At 39.2% G+C, this 26,041-nt stretch overlaps 1 protein-coding gene across 1 annotated transcript in view; it reads right to left on the reverse strand.

Annotated features, from left to right (window-relative positions):
• Positions 1–26,041, reverse strand: part of STK24 (serine/threonine kinase 24) — a 149,566-nt gene that overhangs the window by 20,528 nt on the left and 102,997 nt on the right. The window contains exons 4-6 of the mRNA XM_036755925.1: positions 9,231–9,339; positions 8,699–8,856; positions 90–275 (exon numbers count right to left, since the gene is read on the reverse strand). Of these exons, the coding sequence (XP_036611820.1) occupies positions 90–275; positions 8,699–8,856; positions 9,231–9,339 (453 nt within the window). The remainder of the gene's footprint in view (positions 1–89; positions 276–8,698; positions 8,857–9,230; positions 9,340–26,041) is intronic.

Here is a 26,041-nt window from a genome sequence, read left to right on the forward strand (position 1 = left end):
TACCAAAGTTTCTCTGTGATTTAAAAAGAAAACAAATTCTAGCACCATGAATCCATTCTTTACAAGAGTGAGCCATTGATAAAACTTACAAAGCTTGGTTCCTTGTTTAGACAGGCCTCCACAAACTCTTTGAGGGGTTTGCTGTAGTTCCCTTCCAGTGTTGGTGGATTGTTCTTTGGAATGAGGAATAACACCTTCATTGGGTGCAGCTCCGAATGGGGAGGTTCTCCTTTAGCCAGCTCTATCGCTGTTATGCCCAGGGACCAGATATCTGCCTGCAACACAAAACAGTCTTTAGGAACCAACAGCAGGATTATATGGATCACATTTTCATTCTGGGGAGAAGCAGCTTGAGAAAAGACGTACCAATAGTATTCTAATCTTTGGAAAGTATTAACAACTGCCACTTGGCCAGCTCAAAGACACTTAAGTAAACACGTCATATCTCGTTAGGAACGCTGGGCTCAGTCCTGGGCACATTTTAAGAAGGACAATGATGAGCTGAATCAAGTCCCAAGGAGGGCAACCAAGATGGCAAGGAGGCTGCAAGACCAAGCTCAGAGGACTCAGAGGTTGAATACGGCAGGAGAAAATGACAGTTGTCTTCTAGTATGTGAAAGAAATTAGATTTGTCTGTGTTGGGGAAATTAAGAACAACAGACAAGCTACAGAGAAGTACACTTCAAGTCCCTAAGATGAAAGCTTTACTGTTAAAGCCACCCAAAGGTGGAGACTGGGGGATGTCAGGACTAAGAGATCAAAAAGGGGCAGTTATGTGATCCAGGGCATAGAATAACAGCCCTAGAGTGAACAAGACCTGAGTTCAAATGTGGCTTCAGGTACTTAATGAGATGTGTAACCCTGCAAGTCATTTCACTTCTGCCTGGCTGAGTTTCCTCAAGTGTAAAATGGGGATGAGCAATAGTCCTTACCTGTCAGAGTTGTTATGAGAACCAAATGGGATGATATTTGCAAAGCTCTCAGCACAGTGCTTGGCACAAAGCAGGCATTTCATAGATCCTTAGCAGAAGTGCTTGTGAGTCACCCCCATAAATGGGGCAACCAGATGTAATCTACTAGCTATCAGAAGAAATAAGCATAGAAAAAGAAGGTAGCCAATACAGACCCTTGAGGGAGAAGAAAGGGACCACTTCTCTTGGTGAACTTCCCATGAGAAGGCTCAAAACTGAGCAGAAAGGTAAATGCTATGAAAACTCTCATAGCAAAAAAAGGAGGCAGTTATAAAAAACTGATAAGAACTGGGCCTGTGATTTCACTGACACAGGGTACTCCCGGGTGAGAAAACTCCCTTGACCAATGTAGGCTGGCCCCTTCCCTGCAAAGCACTGAGAGCTGTGTGTGACCACTTGAGCATTCATGAACCAATATTTGTTAGAGACAGAACCAGAAGCCAAGGATCGATGGTTTCCAGGCTCTCAAGCCTCCACATCATGCAACCTGAAAGAAGGAACTGAGCTGAATGTGATCCACACCAGATTTGTATCACCTACTGCTGGCCAACTTAAGAATCCACATTCACATTCAACAGCTAACAGGAAACCACAGAATTTCCTATCATGACTCCTATATCCTACTGAAAGGACAGGCTTTGGGCTTAGGCTTTAGAGCTGGAAGGATCTTGAGAGATTACCTCAAACTGTTAGGCCCCTCCATCATTTTGAAAAAGAGGAAATCAAGACCCCAAAAGAAGTGACTTATAACCTATCCTGAGCCTGAGTAGAGAGCAGAGGTAAAAGTGAACCCAGATCTTCTGGCTCCAAATCCAGTGTCTTGCCACACTATTCTGACAGTTATTAAATAAGAAGAATCAGCTTTTCTCTGCCTCTCAGTGACAGTGCTGGCTTGGCTAGAGCTAGAATATGATCTCGCTTCAGCCCTTAAGTTCCCCTCTACAAATACAACTCTCCTATTTGCCACAAGTCACTGGAGTTTATATGTTTATACACAAAGACACACACAGAGTATGAAATGTATAATACAGCAGAATACTCCTCTTTTCTAGACCTAAGGGCAACAACAGCACGGCCAAGCATATCACTGGGGTCAACTTTAGAAACACAGATTCAAATAATAACCGGGCAAAAAAAAAAAAAAAAAAAAAGAGCTGTCCCCTACCTAGGGTAGAGAATCAATACTAAAAAGCCCCTTAATCTTGTCAAAGAGAAGTCCACCCCTTCGGGAGGGACATTTAAACCAGCCCAGCAGTTACCTATGCTATCATCTCCTTTTTATTCAAGAGACAATGTCTGAAAGCTCTAAAAACACTGAAGGACAGGTGCCAGGTGTGCATTCTGACTCAGTGACCTACTTTCTCTATGACGAAATCTTGTCATGTTACAACTCTCTGGGCTAAGTTCCTTTCCATAAAATAGAGACAAGTGGAGAATTCTCTGTGAAGGCAAAGGCAGCGAAGGATGAGGGAAAGAACAGAATGTGAAAGTTAGACCTTTCCAAAACTGGGGAAGGAGGGAACAGATGAATCTGCTTTAAAAAAAGAGTCAACCTATAAGGTCTGAAGATGACTCTAAAAGTAGTTAGTGGCTACAGGACCGAGTGTGTTAGTCAACAGGAAACAAATCATGCTGTCTTTCAAGATCTGTTGTTGGTGATAAATTCGTATTTGGATAGCCCCCAAGTTTCCCACTGGTTTCTATGTGATCACCTCTGAAGAGATGAAAATAAAGATGACAAAAGATGTCTACAAAGACCTTTAGCCATCAACCTTTAGAGCATTTCCCAAGCCTCCTGGGTCCAAGCAACTAGGATGAAAACTTCAGATAAACAAACTTTTTGAGCTTGATTTAAACCCTGATGAGTAATCTATTCCTGGTAAAAAACAAAAAAACAAGCAGAAGTTATTTGCAATACAAGAGATAAATAGTAAAAAGATGCAATGATGGGAGAGCTAAGAATTCTAGATCACAGGAAGACAAAGCTTCTGGTTGAAGGCAGGAGCAAAGGTATGACTTGCGTGCAGCTGAGGTGGTTCAGAGGAAGAGGTGAAGGAGCTGTGCACTTTGAGGGTATCTGAGCAAACACGTGCATGTACACGGAAGTCCTCGGGTATATGGACAAATGGAAAGCCACTCAAGGTTTTTAAGCAGGTGAATAACAGCCCCATATGTGCAGAAGGGAAAATAACTGTGGTAGTAGTTGGTGAGAAGGGACTCTGGGCTCTTGCCCAAGGGATGGCGGCAGCAGTGTGAGTAGAGAGGTGGGGACAGATGACAAAGATTCAAGGAGATAAAAATCAGTATGGGGCTAGCAACTAAATGGAGAAGATGGGTGAGGGGAAAAGGTGAGTTGGAGGAAGAGCTGCTATCACCTGAAAAGGGGAAGTCAAGAAGTGGGACAAGTTTCAGTGGGAAAGATGATGAGCTCGGGTTTAGACATATTAAAGTAGTGAGTAACAAGACACCTAGATGAAGAAGTCCAGAAGGTAGGTGAAAATGTGGGACTATAACTCAGACAGACGTTCAAGCTGCATCAAACAACTGGGAAAGGAGAACAGACTTCCATGAGAGAAAAAACATAGAAGGTGAAAAACAAAGGTGTGGGGGCTTGCTGCACTTTACTGTGCATCTGGGGACACCTTCTGTTGAAGTCTAGGCTCCAGAAGGACTTGGTGGTTATTAGTATTCACAAAGTCAGTGAAAATCGAACCTTTGACCTTTCTGAACCATCCCTCATTCTCCTGGATATCTCTGTGTCAAGAGTTCATGAGATGCAGACAGAGAAAAGTTGGAGAATATAACAGAAGCTCATTTAAAAATAAAGGTATATGAAAAAAATCTTAAAAGGAACAAGAATAAAATTATCAGAAAGAAGTAAAAAGACTATCAGAACCATGCCATCTTGCTGCTAATAAGTCTTCCTCCTACGTAGTTTAAAAAGGAGGAAAGAATGATTAATGTATAAAATAGGCCAAGAGGGGAAAAAAGGAAGCTCTAAGTCACTTCATCCAATTCTTTAAAAAAATTATAGCTTGTGGATTACACACATACCCTTCAAATCACATTTACTGCACATTTGTTCACCACCTTTCGTTAAAACAGGAAGAAAAATCAATCCTTAGCCCAACTTTGTACAGGGAAGGTCAGCTCAAGCAGGCTAGATCAGTGTGCTCATGAGGTCAGGGTCATGAGTTCAAATGCAGTGTAGGTCAGTCAGCACAGTTCTGTTTCATGGCCATGGTTATGTGCCCCTAATCCTGAGCAGCCATCTCACCAATGCACACTAATGGTCACAGAGGGGATGAAAACAGAGTATGAGTGTGTATGTCCTCATCACCATTTAAGGAAAAGGCTTAGTACAGCATCATCCATATGTGAAGAAAAGTATTTGTGATAAAACCCATGGGTAAACTGGGGTTTCTTTCTGATTGTGTGTGGTTTTGACTCATACATGCCATAAGTAGGCATAGATAATTAAGGGCTGGCTTTGCCTCATCGCAATTTTCCTCAACTGCCTCCTCCCAGAGCCCTGGGGCAGCCAGAGGTTTCACTTTGGTCAAAGCCTCAGCTTAAGAAAGCATACTCAAGAGTGCTTCAGCATTAAAGGAAAGCATATAAAGTCACCTCAGAGCCTTGAGACAGATAAAGGCAAAGCAGCTCAGCAAGAATGATTTGTTGGGTAGGAAGAAATGCATTACATCTCTTGTCTGACACTGGTAGGGAATTTATGAGAATGTTGAGTGTGGCCAACTATTAAAGATAATGGGCGATAAGAACATCATTAAGAGCCTATTTCAGCAAAAAACATTAAATGTACTTAAATAGTAAATGTGCCTTTAAAACAATAAAGAGAAATTTCACTGAAAAGATTGCACATAATGAATCAGACCTTCAAATAATAGTCAACATATCTATAAGGCGATGAAAATGACACTTAACATCTACAAGAGTAAGGCTCTTCATCAAAAAGCTCTTCCAGAATAGGCCATAATTCCAATTATTCATAGTCCTAACGAGGCCCTGGAGAACATAAACTATTTCCCATACCTAAGAATTGCTCTCATGCATGCCCAACCATAATGAAGAAATTCCATATCCCTTTAAATGTAGAAGTGAGGCTTTTAAATAGAATTACATTTGGACTCCTAAACCTTAGTCCCCAATGTGCTACGGGAACAAGGGGAACTGGCAATAAGGCTGAGGAAGCAGCTAGACCAGCTAAATACAGAAGAAATCTAGGATGAAGGTAAGAGAATCTTTTAAAGCACTGAGTGATGAATTTTCAAGGTATCTGAAAGAAGAGTAGAAAAAAACTGCAGATTTTAAAATATCACTTTTTAAAGAGATTAAGGAGACATCAGAGACTATATATTCATATTCCTACTTTCTCTTTCCAATGATATTTTTCTGAAAATGATCTCCAAATATATCAAGAATAATCTTGATGAAAATCTGAAAAGGGAGGGAACTGGAAGATTTTTGCAAGTTATTTCCCATAGGAGACATATTCTAATCATATAACTGACAGATTCCCAATGTTTGTCAATCCGAAAAAAAAAAAAAAGCATCTGACCTGAGAAAAGCCAGATGGAACCACAAAGGTTCTTCTCCCACAAGGTATCTCCTACACAAAAGTTACAACTACATAAGATTCCTTAATAGCTGGAACCACTGACAGAACTTTGTTCCATGATTTCCTCAATACCAAGTGAGACATAAAACAGGACAGAGAGTCTTATGAACATCACAGGATCATAGATTTATAGTTGGAAAAAGACCTCAGAGGTAGGTCATCTAGTCCAACCCCCTCATTTTTTAGATAAATAGAAACTCAAGGCAAATGTACTTGCCACAGTAATAGAAGATGCGTTGTACAGAATCTACCTGGAAGATGAATCTCTTGTAGATTATTTTTTTTAAGTCTTCTCCCTTATATTATGATGTCCTCCATGTACATTTGTTCTTACATGACACTGTGTTGATTATAGACATCATACCCCAAGATCTCTTCGAGGAGATTCAAAATGACTCAAAAGAAACCAAAGGAAGAAAGCTTTCCCTAATTAAGAGATGTAGTCATCAAATAAAGTCATTACAAATGGACAGCGAGTTTGGGCCCAGAACTGAAAAAAGAGAAGAAAACGCGCTAGACTGTATTTTGGAAATGGCACAGCATTTCTTATATACCAAGCTGCTCTATGGCACATATCCCCCTTTTTTTAATTTAAATTTATTTATTTAACATATTTGGTTTTCAGCATTGATTTTCACAACAGTTTGAATTACAAATTTTCTCCCCATTTCTACTCTCCCCCCCACTCCAAGATGGCATATATTCTGGTTGCCCTGTTCCCCAGTCAGCCTTCCCCTCTCATCCCCTTTTCCCTTCCTTTCTTGTAGGGCAAGATAAATTTCTACGCCCCATTGCCTGTGTATCTTATTTTTTAGTTGCATGCAATAACTTTTTTTTTTTTGAACATCTGATTTTAAAACTTTGAGTTCCAAATTCTCTCCCCTCTTCCCTTCCCACCCACCCTCCCTAAGAAGCCGAGCAATTCAACCTAGGCCACACATGTATCATTATGTATAACCCTTCCACAATACTCATGTTGTGAAAGGCTAACTACATTTTGCTCCTTTTCAACCCATCCCGCTTTATTCAATTTTCTCCCTTGACCCTGTCCCCTTTCCAAAGTGTTTGTTTTGATTACCTCCACCCCCATCTGCCCTCCCCTCCATCATCCCCCCACCTTTTATTTTTTTTTTATCTTCCTCCCTCTTCTTTCCTGTGGGGTAAGACACCCAACTGAGTATGTATGGTATTCCCCCTCAGACCAAATCTGATGAGAGCAAGGTTCACTCATTCCCCCCTCACCTGCCCTCTCCCCTCCTCCCACAGAACTGCTTATATATATGCATATTCCCTTCAACTACCCTAATACTGAGGTCTCATGAATCATACACATCATCTTTCCATGTAGGAATGTAAACAAAACAGTTCAACTTTAGTAAGTCCCTTGCAATTTCCATTTCTTGATTACCTTTTCATGCTTCTCTTGATCCTTGTGTTTGAAAGTCAAATTTTCTATTCAGTTCTGGTCTTTTCACTGAGAAAGCTTGAAAGTCCTCTATTTTATTGAAAATCCATATTTTGCCTTGGAACATGATATATCCCCCTTTTTTTAAACAACAATATTCTTCTGGGGTAAGAAATATTGTAGAATAGTACATAGCAAGGCATGAAATCATGGACAGTGGGAGATGCCCTCCAAATCAGGAAAACTTAAGATTCTGGCTTTCCTCTCATATACTGGCTATATGGCCTTGGGTAAACCACTTGATTTCTTGGTAGCAGCTTTACAAGACCTTGTGTTGGAAAATATCTGCTGATCTTCATTGAGAAAGGGAGTTTCCTACACTGGTAAATCACAAATCTGGACCATTCCCAATTCCCACCACCACCACCCCAAACCTCCTCAAATCCTTTTCAACGATGCTAAATGTCTGACAATCATCAAATGTTGCAATCTTTAAGGAATCAAGATTGTCAGTGGTTCTAAAAAGCAAGAGAGAAAAAGACTAAGGACATAACTAGGCTGCTACACGTCCTGTCAGTAAGGTCATGTGCACAAGGAGTGATATAAAGGACATCAAGAAACGTTCAATCTGAAGGAACATGGGCCATTCAGAGCAAAACTGAGGGCCAACAGACAAATATCCTTAGGGATGCATGGGTATCCAAGCATTAGACAGCCTCTACAGTTCTAGAGCTTGCTGGCTCTGATTCTATAATTTTACAAGACCTAGGAGGAAAAAGCCTCTAGCACTTTAGGTAGGTCTTCAATGGAAGAAAAGATAACTGCATAAAAATAGCACAGGATGAGAAGACCTGGAAGGGTCACACCTCAGTGCTAGAAGGAATACCCTCATGGATGGCTCCATGGCAACACTCAAGAAGTATGCATTACTATGGAACCTTACCTTATTCATCTAAATATGTGGTATACATAAAACTGCTAACTTTATGTTTCTAACATCTCAGAAGTTTTAGTGCAGCTTTAAGCCGGACAGATAGATAGTATTTCTCTGAGGAAAATCAACAGCTCCTGTATGAACTAGACTCTCTTCCACAAGCTGTACAGAAAGTGGGTACAATCCAACAACAACAACAAAAAAAAACTTTTTTAAACACTTCTGTTAAAGAAAAAATGAAGGCACAGTGGTCTGCTTAAATACTGATAAGGAAACAACTATTAATTGTTGGACTGAATTGTAAAAATAAAGGCAATCTAGCTACAAACCAAAGTAACCCAAACAATAACTTGAGATTTGAAAGAAAGTCAGGGTTGAGACTTAGTTTAGCTAAAGGCTTCTCAACTTCTTCCCAGGCTCATTTCATAAAAGATTTAGGTCACCAGGTATGGAAGCTACCAGGTCTGGAGATTGGCAAATGCTGACAAAAGTGAACAATCACGTTAATGATATTGTTTTGTTTTAATGACAAAAGGGGAAGATGGAGGTGAGAAACAGGGCTTTAGAGAGCTAAAATGTGTGTGTATTGGGACACGGACAGACAGACGGACACACACACACACACTCACACACAGTGGTTGTGTCATTTGTTTTTTTAATAGATTAAGAACTAGGCATTTATAGTCTGTTTCAAGGCCTGCTTTAAAAGAGGTTATTGCTGGAAGTTACATAAAGCTTTGTTCTGATCTTACCTTTGAATCATAGGCAGACTGCTTGATCACTTCAGGTGCCATCCAGAATGGGGTGCCCACAAAGGTGTTTCTTTTTATTTGGGTATCTGTCAGCTGCCCAGCTACTCCAAAATCGGCAAGTTTCACTTCCCCTTGTTCAGATAGCAGAACGTTTGCAGCTAGAAAACAAAAACACGCGCTGCCTTGTGACATCTTGTGCAATATTGTCATGTACTATTCAATTCTGGGCCCACTTTTGTTTCTCACACCTATGGAGCCGACATCCCAATTCACCTATAAAGAGTAAGTGATAGGAATCAAGTTTTACACATTTTTATATGTACAAATCTTTACACCACATCAACCCTTTCTCCCCACCAAAAGCCAGCACAATGCTTCACACTTAAGAGGAATGAATGCAAGACTTATTAGCTGAAACAAGATCCTGCCAAAACCAGAGAGAGCCTTAGAGCTCTGGGAATCACACTTGTCCTCAGCTGCATGATAAATTGCCCCAAATTTAAGGGAGTAAAAAGCAACATGTTTTTCTTACCTTTGATATCTCGATGAATTTTCTTTTCTGAATGCAAATAATCGAGTCCTTTCAAGATTTCTCTTAATATAGTAGCAATCTGAATTTCATCTAGAGCGCCAGGTTCTAACTATCAGAAACATAAATTGGTGATAGTCATTAAAATGACACCTTCAATCACAAAGTAATTTGCCTGGGGTGAGAGTAGATAATGTATCAGACCTCCCATAACCGGCAACTAATAACAATGATGACAGCGGTTCACGTTTCTGTAGAGTTTTAAGTTTTACAAAATACTTTTCCCCAAAAACCCCAGAAGGGAAAGGTTATGGGTGTGCATGTGTGCGTGTGTGCGTGTGTGTGTGTGTAATATATCTATCATTTCATTAGTAAATAGAAATTCTGACAAGGAAATTCAGATGATGTTTGTTCCTACTTTATAACTTAAGAGTCTTCAAGACTTAGGGCCACACAGCTAGAATTAAGTGCGAGGCATTCCTAACTCTCAAGGAAGGCATTATCATTTCCGTTTTCCGGATGAGAAAGTATATGCCCCTCATCCAGGGTATGTAAAACCCTCTTCTACATGAATAAACCTTTTATCAAAAATATTTAAGGGGGGAAAAAAATGGTGAAAGCAGCTCCTTGTCCTGCCCCCAGCCAATGTTCTCAATAGGTTACTAAGAGGGATAGTTGGTCTCAGACGAAAGAAATATTTTTAGGTCTGTGGTTTCAGTGACCTGCACCCCAATCTGTTGCAGACTTATATTAAGTTCTGGTCCACCATTCGGTACAGGAAGGGAACAGCTGGAATCCAAAGCCCAAAGAGGCATAACCCCTTAAGACAAGAAGGCCAGGAAATCAAGGCATGTCAAAGGGCCTATCTCATGTCTTTGCAAGGTCTCTACTGAATCCTACCATTTTTGGTCATCCTATGAAAAGGGAACATGAATTTTCTGTGCCAAATAAAAATATCTCTGTCGGCTGAAAAAAAAGAGGCATGATAGAGCATGGTTTACTGTTTGCAGCACACCAAAAGGTTGGGGGAGGGGGGTGTTTTAAAAATCAAACACCTGAACGTTTTATCTACACAAGGTCAAATATCAAAAGAGAGAGGTAGAGAGAAATCCAGATTCCTGGTAAGACTAAAGAAGCTGGAGAAAAATAATTCAAAGAAAAGAAGATATTTACTTAGTCGTCTGCAGGCTGGACTTGAGAACTGGTTCAAATAGCAATAACTTTGCTCTCCCGCATAAGGCGGCAAGCAGTAACTATATACACATTAGCATGACTCCCATACAACGATGATTAATGATAACAACAAACGGCCTGCATGTATATATACATGCTTTAAGGCTTGCAAAGCACTTCACACACATCATCTCATTTTATCCTTACAACTACCTTGGGGGGTTGGTGCTATTATTATCTCTCAGAGTACAGAGGTAGTAAGTGTCTGAGGCGGGATTTGAACTCTGGCCTTGCTGACTCCAGATCCAGTACTCCAGCCACCGTACCACCATGTTTAATGTTTTGTGGGTACTTTAGAGTCTATTATGGATTCATGGGATGTTCACTGACCAAAAAGAAACTGAAAGAGCATTATTATTATTATATTGTTAATTAATTAGGAAATTAATCAAGAATTTTCAAAGACATGGGGGAGGGTATCCAAAAAAAAAACCTATTCAGTAACATAACAATTCTGTGTCTCTAATACTTTTATTATTTGTGACAATAATACTTTTTCCTTGATAGACTTCTTCATCTCTGAGAATTATCAATAGTTTCCTCAATTTTATCAATATTCTTCTTGATCTTGGGAAGCAACATCAACTAACTTACTAGATGAGAGAAAAATAACAAAATATTCATGATCGGATCAAAATTGGTCAGTGATATAATCCAAATGTGAAGAAGTAAGAAGTGAAATCTCCGCTAATTATGTAAATTACTTCCTTGAGAAACAAGGCCTACATATGGACCTCAAAGGCTATGAAACAAGGAGCCTAGGACTGGGTGGGGGTGGGGTGGCGGCGGCACAAAAGCCTGGAGAGACCCAGTAACTCAACGTTCACCTTCAACAAGATAACCAGTATATTCTGTATGCTGCTAGTGATGCACTTACTTGTATTTTTAAAATCTGGTCACTATTTATCAATACTGGTCTCTATAGTTTTGCACATGCCGGTGAAAAGTACCTAATACTCTGTACTTGCAACTCAAGTAAAAATAGCATCTGCAGTAAAGTCAGAAAGAAATGAAACTAAAATGTTCATCATAAGGTCAAATGCATTACTGACAAATCCACAGTTGGTGGATAAACATAGACTACTCTATTTATATAACTCAGGTCTTTCCTCAAAGAAAACACCATAAGAGAGGCGTACTTTGTGCTATACAACGTGTTCTTGAAAAGTTAAGTGTAAATCAATTTTTTTAAACTGAGTCATTTTTTTCACTGCTGTACATTATAATTTCACATTGTGATATTGTGGTTTTCTTTCCTATTGATAATTGCCTCCTATCCAAGCTATGAACTCTGACAGTCACAAAGCACTAACATTTAGCTGGAAATCTATTTTGCAATTAGCCAAGATGGATCTGTTTCTGAATGTCTGGCTGGGGAGTTCAGAATTTAAACTCCAACTGATCATACTCATCTAGATTCTAGTACAATTTGATTTTCTTAAAGGAAGGTAATGGTTATATAAGCAACCAACTCATTCGCTCTCTCAATCTTATGTAAGATTCTACCTCTGGAACTCGGGCAAAACGCCTGTAATGCGTCACTGCACAAGTCAGCTCTCAGTCATTCCCTGCTCTAATTCTGTGTTTGTTTCACCTATTGTAAGAGTTTGTTCAACAGTAAAAAGTTACCTGGCTCCATTTTGAATATTAGTTTATACCAGGGGGAATAAGACCTTCAACAGCAATTCTACCATCTATCAGTTTAAATGTTGAGTTTATTCTGTACTCAATTCACTAATGCACTGCTCATGGGAATGGATGGCAAAGCCATCTCCTCCCCCATCAAACTAAGGCAGAACTGCATGAAGCAGTGTGATACAACGGAGTAAGTGCTGGACTTGGAATCAAGAAACCTGGCTTCAAATCCCAGCTTCAAAAATAGCTGTGTTCTCACAAGCTCTGAACCTTCTCCAATTCACTAGTTTCCTTCCTTATAAAATGGGTATAATATTTGTGTAACCTACCTCAGGTAGTCACTGTGAGGAAAGTACTAAGTGTTCCATAAATGTCACTTGTTCTTATAGGAAATAATAAAGATTGCCGCATGGGAATTTTACCTGCTCCTACTTCCAGTTTCTGTTGAAGCTGCCATTCTAATGATGAGTAAGGAAATAGTCAAATACCATGAAAAACAATGAAGCAGTAGTAAAGTAGATCAGCTAAACTAAATGGATAATATGACCCTGAGTTGGCTACATGACTTACGTTTTACTAGCTCAATTAAAGTACAAAATTTACTGGTCAATTTTAACTTTTTTCTGATACCACTCTTGGAGAGAGGGAAAAAAAACTCTAACAAACACCTGTACTGAATGCTTTTATCTGCAAAGGGATACAGAAACAGCACACTCAAATGTGTGGCTTATAAAAAATTAAAACCATGATGCCAACCCAAGTTTTCTTATGCAGTGTAGAATAAGAAAGACTACATTTTGCATTACTGTCACTTCCAGGGAGCAGAACATCAGAAAGAACCTGGTCACTTAAAACAGGTTTACAGGAAATCCTTGCCCTCACAAAGACATTCTGGACAAGTTGCTTCCTTTGCCTCCTTTGTGGAAGGCTGTGAGAACACTCATTTTTCAACTGGTCACATGCCCTGGCCTGAAACTCATGACTAAGAGTGATCGATGAAAGCAGCATGGAGCTTTCTCAATTAAGACTCCCAGGCTGTCACTTAGTCATTCTGGAAATACTGATTGATCCATTAATCGGCTAAAATCTTTTCAGTCTCTAGTTTCAGTGACTGAGCTTCAATTTACTGCCATTCAATAATTTAAAGCAAGAATTCATGAACGAGATGGTAATTTCTGCTTTAGAAAGGTCTTGTGCTTACTCAATACTAAACAATCTCTAAGCTCACTTCCTCCCATAGGTGTCCATCTATTAGAATTTTTTAAATAACTTAATTTTTAAAAAGCGTTTTAACTAATGATTTGTCCATGTCTTTTTTCACTGTTATTTTAATGACAAAGGTTCCTCTTGTCCTCAACATCTTCCTTTTTGACACCTTCTTTCCAGGGGCTATTACTCTTCCAAAGATTTCAACATTCAGGTCATGATAGTGGTAAAAAGGCCACTGGAGACGAGGTCTAAGACCCTGGATTAAAGTCCTATCTCTGCCACTTACTGGTTCAGTGAACAAGTTATTTCCTTTCTCTAGGTCTTTGTTGACTCATTTGGGTCAAAGCATATTTTCTCCAAGGTCCCTTCCAGATTTAAATTTTTCATTCAAATGAAATCCAACATTTATTAAAACTCTATGTGTACTGTGCTAGTAATTAAAGATTTAAAAAAAATGAAAAGTAGTCTCTGCCCTGAAGAAGCTTTTATTCTACTAGTTAATCTCATTTAAAATCCTAAGTTTTTAATGTACCTATTCAAAATAATGAAAAGAAAATCTCAAATCAAACTTCCTATGCCTGAGACATTTACTATTTACATATTCATAGAGAAGCTACTTGCCTCAGACTCAATATCCTCATCTTTAAAATGGGGCTGGAGAGACATAACGTCAGAGCATAGAGAGCTAGTCTTAGCGTCATGAAGGCTGGCTTCAAGGCTCACTTGTTTGGAAGCCTGGGCATGTCACTTCATATCTCAATGGCCCAGGCAACTCTCTAAGATTATAACAAGATAAATGGGTGTTAAACTGGATTGGTGGAGTGACATCACAAGTTTGGTCTAAGAAAAAAACAGAGATACGGTACCTATGGTACCTACCCCAAGCTGTGCATGAAGAAAGAAGCACTTGGTAACCTGTAAAGCACTATATCTATATCTGTATCTCTACCTATATATATACATATATAAATTATTATTATTACTGCTATCAAAATCATCATCTAAGACCTATCTAACATGATAAAATAAAGTTTAATTTTTAAGGCCTCTATAAAAATCCTATGAAGCAAAATCATAGGAATTAAATTGCAAAAAGTTTTTGAAAGGTTCAAGATATCCTTTATCGCCATTATAGAATTATATATGTAAATAATGAGCTGCATACGTATGTATCAATTATATAGAAATGACAAGAATGGTCATCAGGCACACTGGGAGTTCACACACTTGCTCTGTGAACGGGGAAGAAAATGCAACATTCTGCTTCACTTGTTCTTAGAATCTGATCATTAATCTCTGAATACGCAAAGTTTCTCCTCAGTTTAAATAGACATTCCAGAAGTTTGGTCATGAGACCTTGCTTCCACCTCCAAATCTCAGAGGCTGTCTAGTCCAATCTCCTCATTTTATAGATATGTAAATGGAGCTGCACAAAGGGTAAGCTGGGACTCAAATGCAGGCTGATTGCTAATCCAGCGTGTTTCCTACTATACTCCGAATCAACCACAGCAGTGTAGAAATGGAAGGGAATTTAGAGACTGTGTGGTCCAACACCCATCCTTTTACTTCCATTTTACCCAAAGCTAGGTGGCAGAGTGACTTCAACAGTGACTTGTTTCCCAAATAAAGACAGTGCTGAACCTGGAGTCAGGAAGACCTGAGTTCAAATCCAGCAACGGTGACGTACTAGCTGTGTGATTCTGGACAAATTATCTACTGTCTGCCTCAGTTTCCTCATCTCTAAACTGGGGACAATAATAGCATCTACCTCCCTGGGCTGTTGTGAAAATTAATGATTTAAAATTTGTTAAGTGCTTTGCAAACCTCAAAGCGCTAGACAAATACTAGCTGTTATTATTAAATATTCTATCCACAGGCTACACTGCCTACAATAATTTGAAAAGAACTCTGCTTGAGGGTAGGAGAATGGAACTGGCAATCTCTCAAGGAAGTGGTGTCCAACTCTTAGAAAATGGCTCCTGACCTCTTCATTCTCCCAAAACCGTTCTCTCCAAAGTTAACCATGACCTCTTCAACGCCAAATCCAAAAGCCTTTTCTCGACATTCACTCTCCTCAACCTTTCTGCAGCCTTTGACGATGCTCATTCCCACTTTCCTCCTCAATTCTCTTTGCTGGTTCCCCTTCCAGATCATACACTCTAACCACTGGTGTCCCTCAGGGTTCTATCCGGGGTCCTCTTCCCTTCTCTCTCTAATACTATTTCATTTGATGATCTCCTTGGCTCCCATGGATTTAATTACCATCTCCATGCTAACGATTCTCAAATCTACCTCTCCTCCAATCTTGGGTCTCTGCCTTTCAGACATTTAGAACTGGATGGCCACTAGACATCTTAAATTCTGCATGTCCAAAACCTAACTCTTTGTCTTTCATCCTAACCCCAGCCCCGCCCCGCCTCCTACTTTTCTTACTATCCTCCCCCATCCTCCGAGTCCCTCAGGCTCACAACCAAGGAGTCATCCTGGCTCCTCACTCTCTCACCCCACATATCCAATCTGTCGCCAAGGCCTGCCAATTTCACTTTTATAACATCTCTCAAATATGTTCCCTTCTGTCCTCTGATAATGCCTTTATTATGGTGCAAGCCTTCATTACCTCATGCCAGTGTTATTTAAATAGCCTACTGGTGGCCTGCCTGCCTCAAGCCTCTCTCCACTCCAATTCATGCTTCATTCAGCCACCTACGTGATTTTCCTCAAGTGCACGTCTCACACAATAATCTCACACATAAATGCCCTCCTCAAAAAACTCCAGTGGCTCCCTTTTCCCTCCAGGATCAAATATAGATGCTCTGTTTGGTGGTCAAAGCCCTTTACAACAACCTTTCCAGTCTTTCTATACCTTACTCCTCAACACAAACTCTTCCATCGAGTGACACTGGCCTCCAAGCTGATCCATGAACAAGACACTCATCTCTTGGCTCCAGGCATTCTCTCTAACTACCCCCGAGTCTGGAATGCTCTTCTTCCTCATTTCCGCCTACTGGCTTCCTTTAAGTCCCAACTAAAATCTCCTTTCTATAATACAAGAAGCTTTTCCCAATACCTCTTCATTCTGGTGCCTTCCTTCTGTTGACTATTTACTATTTATCCTGTACATAGCTTGCTTTGTATATATTTGTTTCCATGTTGTCTCCCCCACTAGACTGTAAATTCCTGGACAGCAGGGATTGTCTTTTGACTCTCTGTATCCTCAACATTTAGCACAGTGCCTGGCACATAGTACATAAACATTTAACAAATGTTAGAGCAAGTCCCAATCTTAGTTCAGGCTGGGCCTCAATTTTCTCATCTGCAAAATGAAAGGTTTTTTCCAACTCTAAATGTTACGATCTTCTCAGTTTTGTTGCTATACAGATTCAAATAGGTTAGTTAATCCACCTGTCCCCAGGATGAAATGTAAGAATAGCAGCTCTGGCCTAATAAGTGTTCAAATAGGATCACCCAACAGACAGAAAAGGGAGAATAAATTTACCTACATGAAATACTTTTTTAAAAAGTAGCTAATGAAAAAGACTCTTCTAATACAACAGAATAATTCTGCCTAAAGAAACAAGAGATGGGAAGGGAATTAATGAAAAAATATGTTATAACAATGGAGCATTTACTTCCAATCCTCAAATGCCCATTAAGACTTGTCAGAATAACAATAATAGTTAACGTATATATACATGTATAGATATGTGTGTGTGTGTGTGTGTATGGCTTTAAGGTTTACAAAACACTCTGCACACAGTGTCTGCGGCTATTATCATCCCCATTTTATAGATTAGGAAACTGCAACTTGGAGGGGCTGACTTGTTCAAGGCCATATAACTTTCCCTTCTCTCACTCCCATCCAACTTCTCTCTTATTTTGATTGAGAATCTGAGAAAGTCCTTGGGATTATCTCTGCCCTCCCCCCTTCAATGCCCACCCCCACACCAAGGTCTGATGGCAACAGAAAATCAGAGGAACAACACGGGGACATGCAGCTTATCGGTACTGGAGACACTCTCTGCCCAGAGAGGAACTCGAGGATCCATATCCTTCTGCTAACATTGCAGGTATCCCTGCCGGCTGAGCAGATGACTGCCACCCAAACAAGCAGGCAGATGCTAAGAGGTTTATCCAAGGGACAGACCCGTAGCAATCTCAAGAAACGGTACTTTTCTGAACAGATAGACACAGTATATTTGAAGAAGCGCGGCCTCTCTAGAGTCCTCCCTCTGCTGTGCTCCTCATCTGATACAGTGCTATGGTAAGTTAATAGCTGATTATGAGTCAAAGATAAGAAAGAAGGGAGGAAAGGATGCCACAAAGAGCCATGCTTTCTTTCTCTCAGTCACTCCTAATCATAATTCGTCATTTTTACACAGCCCCGTGCCATTCGTGTCCTTTCCGCCCCTCAAAAACACTCAGCCAGTAGCCATATAAGGAGAAGGGAAATGGGGGCTCACCTGAAGTCCGAGTCTAAGACTGAGTCCCACCCTTGTTCACTTAATGGATTTCAAAAGCTGTCTTATTATTCTACCTTTATTGTGTAGCATGAGGTACTTTTTAAAATGAAGAATTTTATTAAAATGTTTAGATAGACAAAGATGACATGAAAAATTACGACATCTTGTTCTATCGTTTCAGTTGCATTCAACCCTTCATGACCCCTTTTGAGGTTTTCTTGGTAAAGATACCAGCGTGGTTTACTATTTCCTTCTCCAGCTTATTTTACAGATGAGGAAACTGAGGCAAACAAGGTTAAGTGATTTGCCCAGGGTCACACAGCCATTAAGTGTCTGGGGTCAGTTATGAACTCTGGTCTTCCTGACTCCAGGCCAGGAGATTTATCCACTGTGCTACCCAGCTGCCCTAAATAAGGAGAGTGGTTTTATTGCTGTTCAGTCACATCTGACTGTTTGCGACACCACATGGGGCTTTCTTGGCTAAGATACTGGAGTGGTTCTGCCATTTCTTTCTCCAGTGGCAACCAGAAGTTAAGTGACTTGACCAGGGTGATGCAACTAATGCGTATCTGAGGCCAAATTTGAACTCAAGTCTTCTTGACTCCAGGCCCACCACTCCATCCACTGATCCACCCAGATAGCAGCTTTCCATTAATTCCATACAGTTCTATGGTTCAATGGAGGATTTGTCACTGGTGTGATGGCCTAAGCAAAGAGATATTATGGGTTATTGTGACAATTAGGAGACCTCAATCTACAGAGAATATAAATGACTTAAGATCTCCCTTTCCTGCCCCAGCTAGACTAACCAAGGGAAAGGGAGGAGAGACAAAAATACAAAGAAAATAATAAAGCATGAAAAAGAAATGATATACTGTTATCCTTGAACTATATTTTCTTAATAAATTTTAACTATAAATATATTCCAAGAATAAACTAATAAGAGATTTTCAAATAAATGACCAAATCCCTTATGTTAGCAAGACCAAGAAGGATAAAAACACATCAATAAAATCCTTTTTGATCTTTTATTGGTAGCTCACGCTTGATAAACCAAAGTTTTGGTTTTTTTTAAATCTCTTAAATCTCATAGTCAAATACTTAAGTCATGCCTTTAAGTCTAGAGGGTGTTCCACTTCACCATGGCTGTCCCCCAAAATCCAATAAAAATAATTAAATCATTGTTGTTTTAAAACTGAACAGCTTGGTGCAGTAGAAAGAATACTAGCTCTGGAGTCAGTGGAAAAATAGTTTTGATTCCTGCTACTGATACACACCAGCCATGAATTACTCTCGCTGTAAAATGGGTATAATACCTGTAGTATTTGCCTCACAGGGCTCCTATAAGGATCAAATGAGATCACAGGTTCAGAATTAGGAGGGACCTTAGATGGCATCTTAGTCTATACCAGATGAAATAAGCTCTTAAGAAATCTTAGTGTGACCATTATCACCATCATCACTATTAACAGTGAACTAAAACATTCAGACCCCAGAGAGCTGAAAATTTTGCCAATTATGCCAAGTAAGAGAAACAGCAACTTTAAATAATTTTGAGGAGCAAAAATGAAGTTTTAACTTAAAATGTTAGTGTATATAATTCTCTAACATTTGAATAATTTGTTACTCTAACCTTCCCTTAAGCATGACTCCCCAAGAGGATAGGAAGTAAAAAGACATTAACATATTTAATGGGTTTATCACAGTCAATTAGCAGAACAGGACAAGTCACTAGGGTGTTTTTATGTTTGTTTGCTTACATTTTGTCCCCTCTCCCCCAGCACATTTTTTTTTACAACAATCCTATTGCTCTTCTAGATTTTCAAACAAACTTTCCAATAAATATCTCTGCACTTGTTTCATGCTAGTCACTGTATTAGGTGCTGGAAACTCAAAGACAGGAAGAAAGCCATCCCTGCCCTCAAGGAACTTACATTCTACTGGGAGATAAAATAAACAGATTTTTTTTCCTGTTAATTATAATTCAGATGGCTTTGCATTTAAAGACACTACCATACTATTTTAAAAATCATTATTTAAACATTATTAAAAAGAATTTTTGAAAATAAATTGTGTTTGTCACCTAAAGGAGTTATGGGACTCGAATTTGAAAACAGTTTAACATTAGAGGGGCCTTTAAATTCTCTAGCTATCACTTCCCAATTGTTTGCCTGTAAACAAGCCTCTTTATCTAAACCTCAATTTCCGTGTCTGTAAAATGGAAGTATTTACATTACCTTCTTGAAAATGTTATAAGTAAAATCTTTTGTAAACTTTAGGACTTCTGTGTATACAAGACCTCTTCTTCTCAGAACTCATATAATTTTCTACCTCCCCCACCATGTCTGATTTCTATATTAAACAAATAATAATCTGTCTTCCCCCATTCCCTATGTCATAAGCCATATGATTTCCAGAGAAGAGGCCAAGATGTGAATATAGGATAAGGGTTCTACATATGGAGGTTTATGGAAAGATTTTAAGCCATCCCTGAACTTGTAGGGAGCAGGGAGGGGTGGTGATCACATTTTTATTTTCAATAACCTGTAACTGAAACTGAGTATTTCTTTTAATTATTTAGAAACGTAATTCTAAAGGGTCCACAGGACTCACCAGAATGCTAAAGGGGTCCATGAAAATAAAAATATTAACTCCAGGCACTGGTGTCTAGGACATCTGTTTCAGGCACACAAGCACATAAACCACTAATATCTCCAGGAGATGTTTAAGGGGGGAGTACCACATCAGTGCTAGATAGCCGAAGTCCAGGGAAGGGAGCCTATATGGGGTAGCTAGAGAAGGAACTTGAGTCTACAGGTCCATGCCCAGAAAGACAACTGACTACAAATTTATTCATTGCCTGTCAGAAACCTGGGAAAAGGGCTTGTCATAGGGATCTGAAAAGCAAGTGCCTAAGGGAGGCATATACTTCTATACACAGAGTTCAGGGATGGGGAAATGAGCTGACATACATTATTAATGACCTTGCCAAAGACAATCTACATCAACTAGAAATGTGAGGCACTCTACCTGGACAGGACTGGGCGAGTCAGCTAAGCTGAAAACAGGACTAGAAACACTGAGAAATGTCAAGCACTTGCTCCTGGACATTTGCATGTAAAACCATGATTAATTTAAGTCAGGAAACTATCCCTATCTTTGTTAACTATAAGTGAAACCCAACCCTCCAACACATTTTTATAATGCTTCACAGAAAGAAAAGTAGTATAGTACAGTCGACAGAAAGAACACCAGCCTTGGAGCAGCCTCTGACACTACTAGCTAAGTAACCTGGGCAAGTCACTCTCAGCTCCCTAAGCAACTCTCTAATTCATGAGTGGCAAAGAAGGCACCAACCTACACCGGTGGAGGGAGCTTCCCCATCTAAAAGTTCCCTATTGTGTGAGGTAAATAAAATGTGAAGACTTCACAGGAAAGATATGTATAAATATATATTTATAGCTATACTAAGAAATGTTCAAAAATCAAGAAATAGGGAAATAGGGAAGTGGAAAAATTCTGAGGCCTTGAGAGTCTGATGGCTCAGCCTCTGGGAAAGTTTACCCTGAAACTTTTTGTTCTTTCTTATGGTTCTGGTTTAAAGATGTGCTCAGTAAGAATAGGGTCACTGTGACCTGCTTTCCTTTACTGTAAAAAGTACTGTCGAAGAATGGAGAGGGTCTCCCCCTCCCCTTATCCTATTCTCCTTCAGATTTATAGATGTCACCTCAGTTGTAATCTTTAACTAAGGGAACGGGAATTGGAGTTTCTGTGCCTTGATTTCCTGGTTCTTTGTCTAGCTTCCGTGCTCAGACTGTAAACCTGCCTCCCAGCCTATGGTGAGAAGGGTCAGAGGTGGGTGGGAATTCTCTTGTGTTAGGTATAATTATTGGTGCTTTGCCCCTTGTAAAGGGCCTCCTTTACTGGTTCCACTCTGTGCTAGCAGAGGACGCCCTATTCTCAAGAATGGAATAAAATTTATTTCTGTTCCCACCCTGAGATGGCTCCTTATTATGAATTAACTTTTAACTGGTGAGGGTCTTTCATCCCACACAGTTTTGGGGGCTCATCCGGGATCTGCCCACTTTGTAAGAATGGAGAGGGTCTCCCCCTCTAAATTGAAATGGGGAAAAATTAATCAAAGTCTATTATTTCGGAGTGAGGATTTCCAGGTATACCGGTAGATAGTCTTTTAGGGAAAAAGCCTTTGGATTTCTGTACCTACCTGTCTGTGTTTTTGTGTGTTTGTGTGAATGAGTGAGTGTAACAGGTCAGAAGCAGCAGCAGCGGCGGCAGCAGAATGGTCAGTAAACTCCCCCTTGCCCCTCCCTATCCCACTGGCATTCCTGAGGAAACAGGATGGAGCAGCGGCAGTGGGAAGGAGTGAGGGGGATCAGAGCAAGCAATTCAGTTTTGTTCTATGTGTCCATGGTCTGGTTAAAGTTTACCATTGTAAGGAGAAATACCCACAAGTTACTGTCAGTGAAAGCCTAGTTGGGGGGGGGGGGGGGGGGGGGGGGAGGAAGGGGGTTGATTTATGTTGAAAACAGGGAGAAAACAGGGTATGTGAGAAAGAAAGACTGAGAAGTGTCAGACCGAGTTCTCAGGGCTATGGATGTTTATTATAACCTCCACTCAAGAGGCAGAGTTATCTGAGCAGGAGGAAGACTTAAAGGTACATGGGAAAAGTTCTTTTTGAACTTCTCTGCACTAAAAAAAGTTTCAAGATAAGAAAGGGTTTCTATAGAAATAAGAAAGAAAGAAGGGGGGAACTTTTCACTCATGACAAAGGGAGGCAGGCTAGACAAGTATGTTAACCCTTTTCCTGCTTACCTAAAAAAGTTTTTGGGTAATGGGACCCAACCAGAAAAGAACTGAACTAAATGTGAAAAGTGAAGATGTGTCATTCCTAATTTAATGCTTAAGATAAATTAGATTTCATTTTACTGTTTGTCACTAAAGTTTATGGGAAAAGGCAGAGAGACCGTGATAAAAGTGGAAAATGAGTAAATTAAAATCTTGAGCAGGCAGCTTAGAGTAAAAGGCTTGATAGCCTGAGTTAAAAACCCAATAGATGAAGTTATAGAGAAATAGAAGGGATTCCGTCCACCCACCCTTTGGACTAGATCTGTGAGTGGGTTCTATTAAATTTAATATGAATATTGGCCCAGTATGTCACTTTAAACTGACCTGGTTATAACAGGTGATTCAAAATTGTTTGTAAAACTTTCACAAGAAAATGTGGACATGAATGGGAGACTGAAAAACTAAGGAAATATATGAAATTGTGGATAATAATTTTTTTAAGGAGATGGAGTATTAGAATTGTGTCACCCTAAGAAAGTTAATTCACTGTTCAGTGAGGGGATGAGGGTGGAATTCACTCCTAAAAATAATATGGGAATCACATAACTGTAAAGTATTTGGCATAATGATTGGGGTTAAATATAATTGCTTCACATGTGGATTTTCTCAGATGTGAAGTTTATGTCAATGGCGATAAGATGAAGGTGGAAACATATCCAACCCAGACTGGTAATTAATTAATTATGGTTTTAAAAGGTTTAAATACATGACTACTGTTTATGGTATTATTTTATTTCTAAAAATTCTGTTGTATTGTTTGGTAAACTGTATCATCTGTGTTGTTGGAGAGGCAATTTCTCTAAGTGTTGTTAGGTTGACAATTGTACTGTTAAAATAATGAAGGGATTAGGAAACTGTTAAGTTATTTTATTTGATCATGTCTTTTAAATAAGTTTAATTTAAGAAGTTATAAACTTCCAAGTTTTGTAGCAGCAGTTACTGGGATCCCTATTTGTACCATAAGTTAGGAAAGCCTGGAAGTTTTACTGAAAGAGAGAGAACAGTGGGGTCAGAAACTAGCTGACCTCTGAACCTGGCTTTTAAAACTAGTAGGACTAATTTTTAGTAATTGGTTTTTAGGACATTCTTTTAGAAATTAAAATTTGATTGTGAAGTCCTGATAAAGCTTTAAAAGGAAAGGTATTTGTCAGAAAATGCTATTATTGTGAAGTTGTGATACCCAAAGACCTAGAAGGTTTTATGGGGGGAAATGAAAAATCTGATTAATGCAAATACGTGAAATCTTGTTGTTTTTAGTCAAATAATTGGGTAAATTGGTACTCTTGTATAGCCACGTGAAGGATAACATTTTTTTTTAATATTAATGATAAAAGGAGAAGGATAAATTACTATCCTATAGATTAAGGCTGGGATTTAATATTACATTTTATCTATGTAGGATAAGGTTAAATGTTTTAAAGTGGCGTAAGAGCAATTAGGTATTACTACAAATGGTAATTAATCACCAGTAATTAATCACTGGAACTAAATCAGAGACATCTTCAGTTTAGGAAAAAGAATTTCAAGTAAGTCTCCTTAAGAGACAGAAGTTGTAAAATATTTTTGCATTGATGGGAAAAGTTAAATATGTGATTTGAATTCATTCCATCATCTAAACATAAAGATAAAGTTACATGGTTCAATTCTTTCAGATCAGGCATAATAAGAGAAGAATAGAAAAATAGAGGAGAAACTGATGCAAATGTGTTAGAGCAATAACTTATGATCTTAATGGGAAGATTTTATGAATGAGGGAGGAAATGCATGCAAGCTATTTAGAGCTAAGGATGTTCCTTAAGCAATGTGAGATCATAGTCATATCCTAAACCGATTATTGGAACTTGCTATTCAAGACGTAATGGGACTGTTAACTGACTGTTTTTCTGAGTCTAACTCCAGATGTGAGTATCAAGGAAGGCTGACCCAGGATGCCAGCAGCCCTGTGGAAGGGCAGGCATGAGCTGAAGGTCTGATTTCTTGGCAAAGTTGAGAGGGCAACTGTTCAGCATGTGCTGAGGTTGGACCCTCTTGACTTGATCCCCTTAACTGAAGCCTGACAGACTAGGCCTGGCTCAATGCAGCTTGCAGTTTGACACAACCTCTGCCTGGAGTTGATAGGAAGCTGGGGAAAATATGTTCCCCTTACTCTTAAGTCCCTACTCTCTTGGTGGCAAATTTCTATAATCAGAAGGTTTTGTAAGTATAGTAACAAATCTATTAAAATAATTGATTATGGAACATCTCAGGTTGTTATAGGTCTGGAACTAGCATTCTGTATAAGTTAGGTTTTTTCTTGGAATGGTATGGAGACAATTAGGTCAAGAGCTTGTGAGGATATTATTTTGTTATTCGGTTAATATCAAGCTTGTCCAAGGTTTTGTTACAATTAATAATGTTAAAAGAATAATGGTTTGTGGCTTATTTTGTAATGCCATCAAAGAAACATGGCATGACTAAAAGGTTAAGATTTATATGTACTGTGTTAAAAAAAAATTGGTTATTTAATGTATTTATGTGCGTACTGGAGTCTCATCCTCCTGGTGGGGAAATTAATAATGAGTCAATGTAAAGTATGAGAATTTGAGTTCTGATGTGAATTTCTTAAATATGGCATTTGGCCAAAGTTTCAATGTTGAATTTGTAAAAATGATCAGGGTATAATTATTAGAAATGGTAACTTAAAATTGTGCTAAGGTAACTTTTGTAGGAGAATGGACAGAAAGCTGGTTCCTACAAGAAGCAGCAGCTGTGGAAGTAGCTGAAACAACCAAGGACCAGAAGACTTCACTGATGCTCCTTGCCAGACAGCTGTATGGAAGAGACTTTTGAAATTTAAAGGGACGATTGTATTATAGTTTTCTTTTGGGCCTCTGTATTTGTATTTATAAAGGGGACTACCCCAATTTCATTTGTCAATATGCTGATCAATCTTTCCCATATTTATTAAAAAGGGTAATGGGGATACCAGCATGATGGGAAAGAAAATGTGGTTAAAGGTGTGATGAATGAAGAAGATAGGTGGATGGATAATATATATCTGCAATGGTGTGTGATGTCTTTAAAATAGTGTCAAGAAGAAGGGGGGACTGTGTGAGGTAAATAAAATGTGAAGACTTCACAGGGAAGATATATATATAAATATATATTTATAGCTATACTAAGAAATGTTCAAAAATCAAGCAATAGGGAAACAGGGAAGTAGAAAAATTCTGAGGCCTTGAGAGTCTGACGGCTCAGCCTCTAGGAAAGTTTACCCTGAAACTTTTCATTCTTTCTTATGGTTCTGGTTTAAAGATGTGCTCAGTAAGAATAGGGTCACTGTGACCTGCTTTCCTTTATTGTGAAAGTACTGTAGAAGAATGGAGAGGGTCTCCCCCTCCCCTTATCCTATTCTCCTTCTTTAGATTTATA

The sequence above is a fragment of the Trichosurus vulpecula genome, chromosome 4 (genome assembly GCF_011100635.1).
Source record: "Trichosurus vulpecula isolate mTriVul1 chromosome 4, mTriVul1.pri, whole genome shotgun sequence".
NCBI classification, from domain to species: domain Eukaryota; kingdom Metazoa; phylum Chordata; class Mammalia; order Diprotodontia; family Phalangeridae; genus Trichosurus; species Trichosurus vulpecula.